The 13,192-nt window shown below is 38.8% G+C and overlaps 1 protein-coding gene across 8 annotated transcripts in view; it reads right to left on the bottom strand.

Moving 5' to 3' along the window:
- Positions 1-8,718: 8,718 nt before the first annotated feature.
- The window catches only part of EMCN (endomucin), a 94,816-nt gene continuing 90,342 nt past the window's right edge, over positions 8,719-13,192 (bottom strand). For 7 of the 8 annotated variants that reach the window (XM_023758409.1, XM_023758405.1, XM_023758408.1 and 4 more), the window contains one exon: positions 8,719-11,171. In XM_023758409.1, the coding sequence (XP_023614177.1) occupies positions 11,113-11,171 (59 nt within the window). In that variant the 3' untranslated portion in view covers positions 8,719-11,112. The remainder of the gene's footprint in view (positions 11,172-13,192) is intronic. The other variant, XM_023758403.1, reaches the window with a different exon arrangement.

Genomic DNA, 13,192 nt, shown 5'->3' on the forward strand with positions numbered 1-13,192 from the left:
ACTTAACAAAGAATGAACGCTCTAGCAGATGCATCTGATCACCTAGTAACTAAATGTTCATTGTAGATGGGGGCCTTTAGGACATAGGCTTGACTTTCACATCATTACCAATGGATTTTTTTTTCTGTCATAAGTTTACTTCCTCTCACTGTGATATCAGCAATTTTATTAGAAAACAGCCTCAAGGAAGCATTAATAGTGTAAGAGCGAGAGAACGATGATCCGATTTGGTTCACAGGCAGTTCCTTTTTAAGAATTTGCAAAATAATGAGTGGTTGGTACAATTGCAAACAATCTTACCTTATCTTTACCTATATTCTTAATAATTATCTCACTGTCGATGTCAAGCAGAAATATCTGCTGGGTCCCTACTAGATTTAAAAACCGAGTTGTAATCTTTTTTTGAGAAGAAAACTGGAGAGTGGAATATCTGGTAGGACAACTAATGTGTAATTTAAGATATATTTTCTTTATAAAGATAATATAAACAACACTTTATTTTGAAGACATTATTGGATAATTTAACAAACTTTGATTCCATCACTAAGGCCTGGTTCTGAACTACTTGATATTTTAAAGTATTAGCCCATCTTCCTGCTCTTCCTTTTCAGTTTTGGGGGTTGCAGTTTCTAGACCTGAGGATTGGGGTCCCTAGATTCCTTGTAGCTGTGCCATCTAATGAGGTAGCCATTAAAAAGCATGGCTATTGGATGTCTGAATGTGGAGAGTCTGATTTGATGGGATATCAATGTAAAATGTATACACCTGATTTCCAAGGCTTAGTTTGGAAAAAACATTGCATTTTTTCATAGTTTTAAACATTTTTATTTTTTATATACATGTTGAAATAATTTCATCCATTACTTTCCAGTTTTTTTGTAAATGTGGCTACTAGACATTTTATTTATTTTGAAACTTTTTTGTTCCATTGACTTATTTATTTTATTGTGACACTATTATGTATGTACCCATCCCCCCCACTTTGCCCATCTCCACCCAGCCTCCAACCCCTCCTTCCCTCTGAGCATCACTATACTGTTGTCTGTGTCTATGGGTTATGTATGCACGTATGTTCTTTGGCTAATCTCTTCATCTTCTTTCATCTACCTCCCTCCCTCTCCCCTGCTTCCCCATGACAGCTGCCAGTCTGTTAAAATTATATATTTGGCTCACTTTCTATTTCTATTAAATAGTATGGCCTTAGACTATAGAAAATCTGTCATAGGATTGTGAATCTAGTGACATAATTTGCTTAGATGTCAGTGGCTATTCGAGCTTTAATAATTTTATTAGCTTAAGACATTCTGATAATAAGTGTCTTCAAATATGTACCCATTAAAATTCTTTTCTCATGCAGCTAAGGTGTTGATAAAAGAATTTGCTCTTAAGTCTTTGGTGACTGAATGACTTCTTGGTGATGCAAGGACAATTTTAGGTAATCCAGCAGCCAAGGTGACAGTCCAGATGAGGTGGGTAGGCTAGTTGATCTTTCAAGTCTAAGGCAAGAAAAAAATTCAGCTTCTCTGATGGAAATGGCTCTGGACCAGAATTCAGAAGACCTCGGTGAAGCCAAAGCTTTCTTGGCCACTTACAAACTACTTGTATGTTCTCCAGCAATCAATTATCTTGCCTGGAGCCAACAATGTGTTTTCATACCTATTAAAGGGTGGAGTTAATAACAGCAACACAATCCATCCACAAGGTTATTGTGGTAAGTGGAATTCTGATTGTTAGAGTGCTCAGTAAAATTTGTTGTAAAGCCTTATTACATAAATAAGATGTTGTGATTGTATTACCTTTTAAGAGACAATAAGATTGTATATATATATTTGTTTTACTGTATGTTTTGAAGGGAAAAATATATACATGGTATTTATTTAGCAGAGTTCTTGAAGAGCCTAAACTGATACTTCTACTCTCTGGCCCCTAATTCAGCCAGAGATGACGACCTTAGCTGTTTCTGTGTTCAGTTGCTGTGAGGCTTATTACCACAGTGGTAAAAAATAAATGTATATTTTTTCTGTAACAACTTTAGACAGTAGCTAATGACTCCACGCTATGAGTAGAATTTAGCTCACTAATACTACTTTGCACTCATCTTCCTCTAGCCTCCCACATTTTATTATCTATATCACTATTTAATGCTTTTATTGCTTCTTCTATTTAACTTTAAATAATATAATTAAACTCATCTTTCTCCTTTTCATTAACTTAGTGTCTCTTGGTTTTTCCTTGTGTAAAATGAAAGCATTAGGGTCCCTACTGCATCTTCCCCTCGCCTTCTCTCCATCTTGTAACTTCTTTGAACTATGCCATCCTCTCTAATAAAGACGGAATATGCAAATTGACCATAACTTCACAACAAAGGTGGCGGCACCCACAGCCAATAAGGAGGGAATATGCAAATTGATACAATAAGGCGAGAGGTGGAAGATGGCTCCGGGCCGGAGCGAAGGCGGTGCTGGCAGCCAGGGGAAGGAAGGCCTATTCTTGCACGAATCTTCATGCATTAGGCCTCTAGTTACTTTATACCATCACAGTTTCGGTTCAACCTTAAATTCTGTCAACTGAGTGATTCCAAAATTGAGAACCTCTAAACACATCTTAAGTGATCAGGATTAGATAAAGTGTATTCACAGCAGAATCCAGCAGTGAGTTTTTCTTTTCCTAAAAGGAGTTTTGGATAATTCTCCTGGGGCTTCCTTCCTGTGGACTTAAAACACCATACCGAGGTATGATAGAGAAAGCCTTACGCTGTTCTATTCCAAGAAAAGCCTATGTATAAGATGAGAATGACAGCACTAACTACACTTAAATCATCATGGCTTGTACTTTCATGAGAACATTTGCCTAAACGTTGTAATGTCTTTTAGAGAATAATAGAGACCTGCCTCCTGATACCCATAATAGGAAAGCGTGTATTGTAATTGGTTGTTATTGCTGTCCATCACGTTGGGATAAAAGGAGTGGACAGGTTACCTCAAAGGACAGATTAGTTTATCTTTAGATCTTCGCCCTAGATGGATCAAAATTTTAAAATCCACCTTTTAAAATATGGAAATAGAGTGGGTGAGTTATATAATATCTCAGGTCTTTGAAACAGTTAAAGCAGTGGTTCTCAACCTTCTGACCCTTTAAATACAGTTCCTCATGTTATGACCCAACCATAAAATTATTTTCGTTGCTACTTCATAACTGTAAAGTTGCTACTGTTATGAATCGTAATGTAAATATCCGATATGCAGGATGGTCTTAGGTGACCCCTGTGAAAGTGTTGTTGGACCGCCAAAGGGGTCTCGACCCACAGGTTGAGAACCGCTGAGTTAAAGAGATACTCAGGTGACTGAGTTTGAGAACCCAGTGTATATAATCTTTGATTATTAATTTTTAAAAAATATATTTTATTGATTTTTTACAGAGAGGAAGGGAGAGGGATAGAGAGTTAGAAACATCGATGAGAGAGAAACACCGATCAGCTGCCTCCTGCACACTCCCCACTGGGGATGTGCCTGCAACCAAGGTACATGCCCTTGACTGGAATCGAACCTGGAACCCTTGAGTCTGCAGGCCGACGCTCTATCCACTGAGCAACCGGTTAGGGCTTTGATTATTAAATTGACTAGCAAATTGAGAAGTTTTTCTGGAATCTTCCTACTAATGTTTGTATCTCAAGGGTGTGAACTTTTTATTGCTCTAGTAAAATACCTTATTAATTAGTTTGGCTCAGCAAAAAGAAAGAAGTCTTTCTTGATCTTTGGCCAAAACAATTTCCTAAAATAGGTTAAGAGCAGGAAACATAATCCTGTGTCATTCATTGTGCCACTTAAAGTCCGCTATTCTAAGCATCAAAAGCACATATGTTCTTTTGGAAATATTTTTGACTGTGTGTTTTTCCTTTCTTCCAGCATTAAAAAAATAATTAACAATGCAAAATAAAAAAGATCTTCTGTTGCATCTTCCTGAAACTGCTTCTGCCTCCATAAGACACTACTTGGTTGAAATATATTTAGTTTCTTCAATGCCCATGGGAAAAGAGGCAGAACTTTTCCTGAATGTGGCTTCTGTTTCTGTTTAATGTTGCATACCAAATTATTTGTCTTTATTAACTTTCTTTTTTGTTTGTTTTGAAGTTATTGTTTCTCATGCTTGGTTTATTTGCAGGCATCATGCTAATCTTCTCAAAACCTTCATATTGCCATTTTAAAATTGAGAGGATGACAGATGGAACCTAGATTTAAGCTCGTGTCTAACTCAGAGCTCATCATTCATTCCACTCCTCTGCACTGTACACAGTGTATGCTCTGTGAGAACAAGCGATGCCACATAACTGATGGTGTTCCATTTCATCATTTCAGCTTGCCTGCCCCTATTATCAGTAAGTCAGAAAAGCTCCCCTCCACCTTTCAGCTCTATGGTTCATCTTCTATAATAGACAATAAGCTCTTACAAGGAATTATTATCATTTATGGTGTATTTTCATAACTCCTGTGCCTAAAATAAAACCTTGGCCTGGTAGGAGGTAATAAAGCTATACTGATGATGATGAAAGTAATAACTATTAGCATTTAGTATTAATAGATAATTTCAATTTCTGTTCCCTTCCCACACACATTTTTTTAAAGCTTCACTTTTGAAAGCTTCCCACACTTCTCTATCTAGATAGTTTGACTTCAATTCTATACTTCACACTCTACCCTCCCCAGAGTGAGAGCTCAGCTATCAGAAAGTCACTGTTCTTTTTGTGAAATAAAAATTTAGGACAATCCTAGGGAGTGGGCCATATCACAATAACGGGATGGTGCTGAGACAGAGCACATATGTCTAGAATGCCAAAGTGAAGTTTAATCCTTTTCTAAACATAATTCTTAGATAATAGAGACATGAATTAAAACCTGCCTCTTGCAGCATATATATGACAGTGTTCTGCACTCAGCAGGTAAGTGGGCTTCCTGCGAAGCCAGAGGAAACCTCATCTGTGCCTTCTCCCATCTATCAAATCAACTGAGCTCTTTGAGTTAACGAAATGGCATTGCAATGGAAGCAGCGATGTAGTGGCTGACAGTGTTTGTTTTAAATGCTTTCATTTGCTTTATTTTTTAAATTAAATGCATTGGGGTGACATTGGTTAATAAGATTATATAGGTTTCAAGTGTACATTCCTATTATACATGATCTGTATAATGCATTGTGTGTCTAACACCCAAAGCCAAATCATCTCCCATCACCACTTGGCTCCCTTTAGCCTTTACTACCCCATTCACCCCCTTCTCTCTGGTAACCATCATAGAGTTGTCTGTGTCTGAGTTTCAGTTTTATATTCCACACATGAGTGAAATCATATGGTTCTTAGTTTTTCTGACTGACCTGTTTTGCTTAGCATGATATTCTCAAGGCCCATTCATATTGTCACAAATGGCAGTATTTCATCTTTTCTTACAGATGAGTAGTGTTCCATTGCATATCTATAACACATCTTCTTTATCCAATCATCTATTGAAGGACATTTTGGTTGTTTCCATGTTTTGGCCAACATGAATAATGCTGCAATGAACATAGGAGTGCATATATCTTTGCGAATAAATGTTTTCACATTTTTTTTATGTGTAGACTAGAGGCCCAGTGCACGAATTCATGCATGGGTGGGGTCCCTAGTGTTGGCCTGCAGAGATTGGGCCCCCAGCCTCGCAGCCCAAGCTCACACCCCCAGCCTCACAGCTTCAGCTCGCACCCCCAGCCTCGCAGTCCAGCAGCCCCTCCTGGCACCCTGCCTTGGCCTGGCGCCACCCACTCACCTGCTCCACCATCCTGCCCGGGTCCTGCTCTCATCGGGGCTCATCGAGGCCAACAGCGCCTCCACTGCTGCCCACTGCTGTGTTGCCGATGCCTGCCATGTTCCATGCCAACCCCTGGTGGTCAGCACACATCATAGCAAGCGGTCGAACTCCAGGTCTCCTGGTTGAACTCCTAGTAGAATGACCGACCAAAAGGACAATTTGCATATTAGGCTTTTATTATATAGGATACCCAGAGGATAGATTGTTGGGTCATATGGGAACTCTATTCTTAATTTTTGAGGAACCTCCATACTATTTTCCATAGTTTTCATTCTCACCAGCAGGGAATGAGGTTCCTTTTCCCCCACAACCTGGCATGAGCTACAAAGTGAGTGAGAGGGAAAGTGCTGGAATCCTAGGCATTCCTCAGATGGCTGCTATTTGTGCTGGGCTTGGAGGTGTCCATGAGAAGCCCAGCTGTGAACCAAGTGTGGCTGCTTCTAGTGCTGAGCTTGGGCCACTTAGCAAAGAGCATGTTGAGGCCAACTCTGCACCCAAGTTGGGTGGAGTGGGGTCTCAGGGAATCATAGGGCAGGATGAGAAATGTTAGTCAGATTGGCGCTCATCTGCTGGCTCTGTGAGGGGAGGACTCAGAAAAGGTACAATAGCCTCTACCAGTACTTCTTTCTGGGAGAAAGTTGCACCTCCAGCTCTCACCCTGATTCCAGACAATTCAGTTCCTCCCCATATGTCCCTGGAGCCTTTTGAGCTGCTGCCTCAGCATGGAGCTCAGAGCAAGTGAGTTTGAGTAAATCTGTGTGCAGGCCCTTTAAGAGGAATGCCTAGGATTCCAGCACCCTCCCTCTCACTCAGCCACAATCTCTGCTGAATTTTACAGCCAGAAATTATGGGGACTTCTCTTCCTTGGCACTGGAACCCTGGGCTGAGGGTTCTGGTGTGGGACTGGGACCCCTCGCTACTCAGGGGGAACCTCTACAGCTGAGATATCCCTCCCGGTTTTTATCCGGCACATGTGGATGTGGGGCCAGACTGTTCCACCTACCTGCCCCTCCTACCAGTGCCGACGTGGTTTCTTCTTTTTATCTTAGTTGCAGAACTTCCGTTCAGCTAGATTTCAGGTGGTCCTGAATGATGGTTGTTCTATAGTTTAGTTGTAATTTTGATGTGGTTGTAGGAGGCAGCGAGTTCTGCATTTAGCTACACTGTGACTAGAAGCACCCGCTAGGGGTATTTTAATACAACTACTAAGGTGTGAATCTTCTGGGATCATTGATCAAAGTGATCAATGAGGATTTTCCAAAATGGATGATCAGAATGTCTGTCTGCCCTGTATGATATCTAGGAATTTTCAGCATACAACTAGTCTTTACCTGGTTTCATGGAGTTTCACGCTAAGTGTATATACAGCTTAATATCCCATTACCAGATACAAATTCAACTATATACAAAGGGTTTTTTTTTTGTGTGTGTGTTTTTTGCTATGTAGCTCCCTCCTGTCTGATGCTCTGCTCCATAAATTCCAGCTACCTGAGTATCCTTGCTCCAATCTACATCTTCTCAACTCAGTGTGCCTATCAGGTTCTACCTAGGTGTCCTCTTCTCTGCAGCTAGACTCAAATGTGTCAGAGTTGGTTATTCATAGAAATCACAATTTTGTCCTCTCTTCCTAAGGATCACAGCTTAATTCTGCCTTTGTCTACTGAAGCAGTTGTTCAGTTTTATAATTGTTTATAGTGGGATGATAAATCTGGACCCTGCTTATAACTATGGCCAGGAGCATGATTGCATAACCCCTTTTTATAGATAAATAAACTGAGATTAGAAAGACTAAGTAGTATAGTGATGAAGAACAGGGACTTGTGATTTAGGTTGGAATTCAAATTTTTGCTGTTTACTAGTTTTACAACCTTGGGTAACTTATTTAGCTTTCTGTCTTAAAATGGATATGCTTATGATAATGATGGTGATCATGATAATAATAAAAATAATAATATTAGAAATTGTCTCTTGCCATTATTGTGACAATTAACCAAGATGACGAAAGTGAAGTTTTTAGCACAGTGCTTGGCACAAAATGAGTCTTGGATATGGTGTTAGCTAACTAACAATATTACCCTTAATTACTTCGGTAGAATTCTGACTTTAAGTTGAGGAATGCAATATTGATGGACAAGATAGATGTTTTTTCATCACTTATCAAAGCTTTGTTTTCTTTAAAAAGTAGCCAGAACAAGAAATATCTATATTCAGGCCCATAGGACAAATCCCCTTGAAACAGCGACAAAGTATACTCATTTAATGAAACACGAGAAGTCCTGTTAGTGTTTGCAGGGAAATTTTTAAGAGAAGATCTCTGGATAACCCATCACAAATTCTCAGTTCAGGGTACTTATTTAATTAATCACAATGATGGATATCTTTAATATTAGGCAAAAAATAACAGTTCCATTGTCTTGAGACTATAATTACTCAAAACATAACTTTAAAAATTTTATTTTTGTTGTTGAAAGTATTGCTTATGTCACCTTCCTCCCTCCCCCGCCCCACCATTGACCCCTTCTAGCCCACACCTGCTGCCTGCCCTAGGCCTTCACCACACTATTATCTGTGTCCATGGGTTATGCATATATGCATATAAGTTCTTTTGTTAATCTCTTGCCATCCACCCACCACGTCTTCCTCTGAGATTCCACAGTCCGTTACATGCTTCTATGTTTCTGGATCTATTTTGTTCATCAGTTTATTTTGTTCATTAGATTACACATATGAGTGAGATCATGTGATATTTGTCTTTCTCTGACTGGCTTATTTCGCTCAGCATAATACTCTCTAGGTCTGTTACTCTTTGAGACAGCATGGAGGGACCTAGAAAACATAACTTTTAGAGGACATACCCAGTTGTCTTATTAGGACTCCGTGCAAACTTGAATGATCATAAACAGAGCTCAACAGAGAAAAATCAGGGAAAGCTAGCAGGTTCACTGCTGAAGGTTCTCTGATGTCCTGAGTTGTATATCAGGTAGACAAGAAATAAGACACGCAGATTTTTCAGAAATGTAATGAAATATTTCAGCCCAGAAAGGAGAATTTTGAAGTCTCTCTATGGGCTGATTATAGCCGGTGTGTCAGCCAACAACATTCCCTTACTCTTAGATAACAAACGTGCCAGTTAGTTAGCTCTTGTTTATGTTTTACTATTGATAGACTTAAATTATATTCATATTGTCATGCAGAGCAAACACATAGAAAAGTTTGCCTTTGATCTAAATACAGCTATTCCCTCTCTGCAGTGACATTTGAACTGTATATTAGAATAAAGAGCATGTAACAAGTGAGGCATAGAAAGTAGACAATTTAAATAAGATAATTAAAAATCTAATTAATTATAATGTTGCCTTGAAATTTATTTCAATAGAAGGTTAAGTTGATTTATGAAAATGCAGACATCTGAGATTGATGCTCCAAAATGCCATGAATATCTGCAAATTCCTGAATTTTCTTACCACTCTGACTCTGAAGATTTAATGCAATAGTTGTTAGTATAAAGCATATTCTTTATGCACAATTCTTGAACTAGAATGAATTTTATTCTTTCATGACCATTAAGAAGCTTTCCCTTTTCCCAATCGTTGTAAATTCTTCCAACAATTTTTATGCAAAGTCAAGAAAATGGTTTTTCTAGACACCGGAATAACACATCACTGCAGTAATTTAAGTTGCAGAAGAGTTTGTTTCTCTCAGCACATTCTGTGTAACAAGGCTTCTGCCGAGGAGCTCAGTAAAGCATTCTAGGGGTGTTGGCATATTTTCCCTCTGAAGACAAATGCCCCATGTTTGGTATCCTCCGCCCCTGTTGCACCAGTATAGAAGACTTTTAGGTTGGAGTTAAGCACGGATAGACCATCTCTCATGGGAAAGTGTATGTATTGGGGATCCTTGCCCTTTTCTCTACCCTCTTACTTTCCTTCTCCCCTTCAATTTCCTATCTTCCTTCTCAAAGAAACACGAGGAGATACCACTTAGAAATATAGATATGCTTGTTGGTGTCTTAGTGTGCAGACATCGGAAAGCTAAAACCAAGATGATTATTTATATAATCTTTAAAGCTGGAAGTTTTCAAATACATTGCAACAAAAGAAATTTAAAGGGTAGTTTTATATACACCATTCAGATTCTACTGCACTGTCCTCACATCACTAGGATGATTTAGCATTGACTCGGAGAAGGTAATCATACAAGTGAAAGAGCTGCCACTGGCAGCTTGTTAGTTTCCGAACTTTCCACAGAACTTCACCCAACATGACATTTTGATTGCGCGCATCCAAGAAGTGGTCAAGGTTGATCAGTCAGCTTTCAACTGAATAATCTGCTCCTGATGGAGCGGCAGTTACAATCATATGTTTTTTAAGGAAAGGGATACAGTGAAAAATAATATCACAATCATGTATTTATGAAATGTTCATTTCTATTAACAATCACTGCTAGGACAAATCATTACATTTCTAAAAGAAATAAAAAAATGCATGTAGATAGTCTTAACTGAAAGGATTACCCTCAATCCTGCTTATGTTCTTAACGAATGCAGTACAGTGTCATAAATGCCCTTACATCCTTGTTACATAGTGTGAATTACAAATAGAAAGACCAAAGAAATGGTATGACTTACCCCTAACAGGGTCTAAAACATGAATCCTCTGTCCCTTTCTCACTTATTACAGATGCCTTTCATTATAGAGTTCCCATAATCTAATAGTCAATCCAAAATTTTTCATAATTATGGGAAGACAATACCTTCGCCATCTTCACGGTCACATTCTGATATTTTAGTGTGTTGAATACAGTCAATATTTATTAAAACTAACATATGAACATATGAATAAAATATCTTTATGTACAAAGTGGCACGTCATGATTTCTACCTAATATTTAATAATACACTTGCAAATTTTCCCTGCATTAACATAGTCATAGTAGAAAACAATAAATACAGACATTAGGTAATAGAAGAACACCAGGAAAGTAGGAAAGGCACCATGGGTAAAACTGCCAGTTCCGGAAACTTTAAACTTGAAGGAAGGTCACGTCGTCAGGGAACCCAAATGCCTGGGCTGCCTGGTTAACTGCTCACAAATGCCTTTCCTAAAATCGGTTCTCCTGAGAATGTTCCCAGACAATGTACAAATGTGCTTTCTCCTGTCTCAATGGACAGGAAAGACCCAGGACTTTTTATTCTATCAGATTATTGCATGTCATCTGGACATCATTTTGTTGGGACAGGTGACTGGTGTAGACTGGCGAGCAGGACTGGAAGTCAGGATCAATTCCACAGGTCTTTCTCTCTTTCTAATCCTGGAGCATAGAAGCTGAAGATTAAGCCTGTAGGGGAAAAAGTTCAGATTCCAAGAAAGTGAGTAAGTAGAGATGTTGGATATGGGGGTGAATGTGTTAGTGTCTAGAATAATTATTTTCCACCCAGTAGAGTCACTTGAAACTGAACATGACTGAAAGGAAAACCACTATACTGCCTCCTAAACCTGCTCCCTCTCACTCCATAATTCCCAGCTTTGCGATTACCTCCATGATCCATCCAGTCACTCATGCTAGCAGTCTGGACATCATATGTAGTCCTAATCTTCATTCCTCGCTGCTCACATTCAATCAATCACAGAATCATATGTGCCTGACATTTCTCTCTTCCATTCTGTCTCTTCATCCCCATCTCTGTGTCACTGCAGATGTGGTAAGTCCTGTCCTTTTCCGAGAGAATACTGCAATAGTTTTCTGACTTCTCCGCTTACAGTCTCATTCCTTTTGGATTCATCTTTCACAGTAAACATCAGCGATGTGTCTCAAGCACAGATCTCATCATATTCCTCTTCTAATTAAAGCTCTTAACTGTACCTTGTCACTAAGGGACATAATTCAAGGTGTGTTGCTTGGGGTGACAATGTGGGTAATTAAAAAATTTATTGGCAACGTTCATTCTTCTCCTAATAAGTAGAGAGAAGAATGACCAGGCAACTCTCTGCGTCTCTTTCATAGGAAGCAGAGCGAGGACTTTGGTTGATTACATTGGGGCAGAAACAACTTTCTCTGTTTGTCTAAAAAGTAGCTGGAGAAGGGAAATGGGCAGTGGCCTGACCTGGCAGGGGCTAGATGTTTGCTGTGTGGCAATGCTGGGGTTTGCTAGAGTCTGGGAGGAGGATGATATGATGGGGGTGGGGCAGGCATGGTGCTGGGGTGGAGACCTGCACCCTATTCTTTATGGCACAGTTGGCAGAAGCAGGGTCTTTGGTAGAGTTGGTTGCACTCTTGCCTTGCATAGGGGAAAGGTGGCCACTGGCTTCCATGGCATGAGGAAGAGGCAGTTTGAGGAGCAGAGAGTGGTCATAGGAGCTATGTTAAGCCTTAGTTTGTGGAAAGGACTGCAGAACAGGGCATTTCTGATGGTCTCCCAGAGTATCTGCGGCTGACAAGAGGGTTCAGCATTAAAATCTCTCTAAATTTCAGTGTATGGGTCATCTTTACGAATAATAGTAATAATACAGGACTTTATAAGCACTGAATCTCTCACAACCTTAAAATTTCATAACTTTATAATTCTTACAAAGAATAAATTGTTGCTTTTATAATAAAGTATCACGATAGGTTCTTTAAGTATATTAACACTTTAGAAACAAAGAAGCACAATGATCTTAGGAGAAATGATTGTTTTAGCCTGGTTTTTGGATGTGGAACCCAATGTAATTATTAACCTAATCTATACTTTCAAATGCAAGATATGAAACTATTTGCTTCACCAGTATGATTTTTTAAACTTACAAAAAAGTTCAAGTAGATTGAAGGTTATATATTTTGGTCTTGATGCACATTTTTGATTAGCAGTAGTATAGGAATCCTCTATACAATTTTATGTTATCATTTCTATTCCCTCCTCCATAAATGATCTGTTCATGGTCTTTGCTTTACTTTTCTATTTCCTAATATGTATACAACATCTTTGTATGTTTAGAATATTAATGAACTGGTGTCGTATTTATACATTTCCTCAATTTGTTTTCTTATAATTTTCTTTATATTTGGAACTTTTAAGTCATAATATAGTAGAATTTCTATCTTTTCCATTGAATTTTCTTACATTGTTTTATGTTTTGAAAATTCTTAGTCAGGCACTTAAAGCATACCTAATTTTCCTCTATCGTCTCTTTCTTCCTTTAGTCCTTTATACATTTTCTCTGTGGGAAATTACTAGCTACTATCCCCATGTCCACGCTGATTATTGACCACTTCATTCAGACCATTGTTGGCATCAATAAGAAGAAAGTGTGCTTTCCCTACTTCACATTTTCACATTAAAATTCTGGTCTTAGCAGAAGGCCTATGTAACAGCAAATCAA

This window comes from Myotis lucifugus, unplaced genomic scaffold (assembly GCF_000147115.1).
Source record: "Myotis lucifugus unplaced genomic scaffold, Myoluc2.0 scaffold_129, whole genome shotgun sequence".
In the NCBI taxonomy this organism is placed as follows: domain Eukaryota; kingdom Metazoa; phylum Chordata; class Mammalia; order Chiroptera; family Vespertilionidae; genus Myotis; species Myotis lucifugus.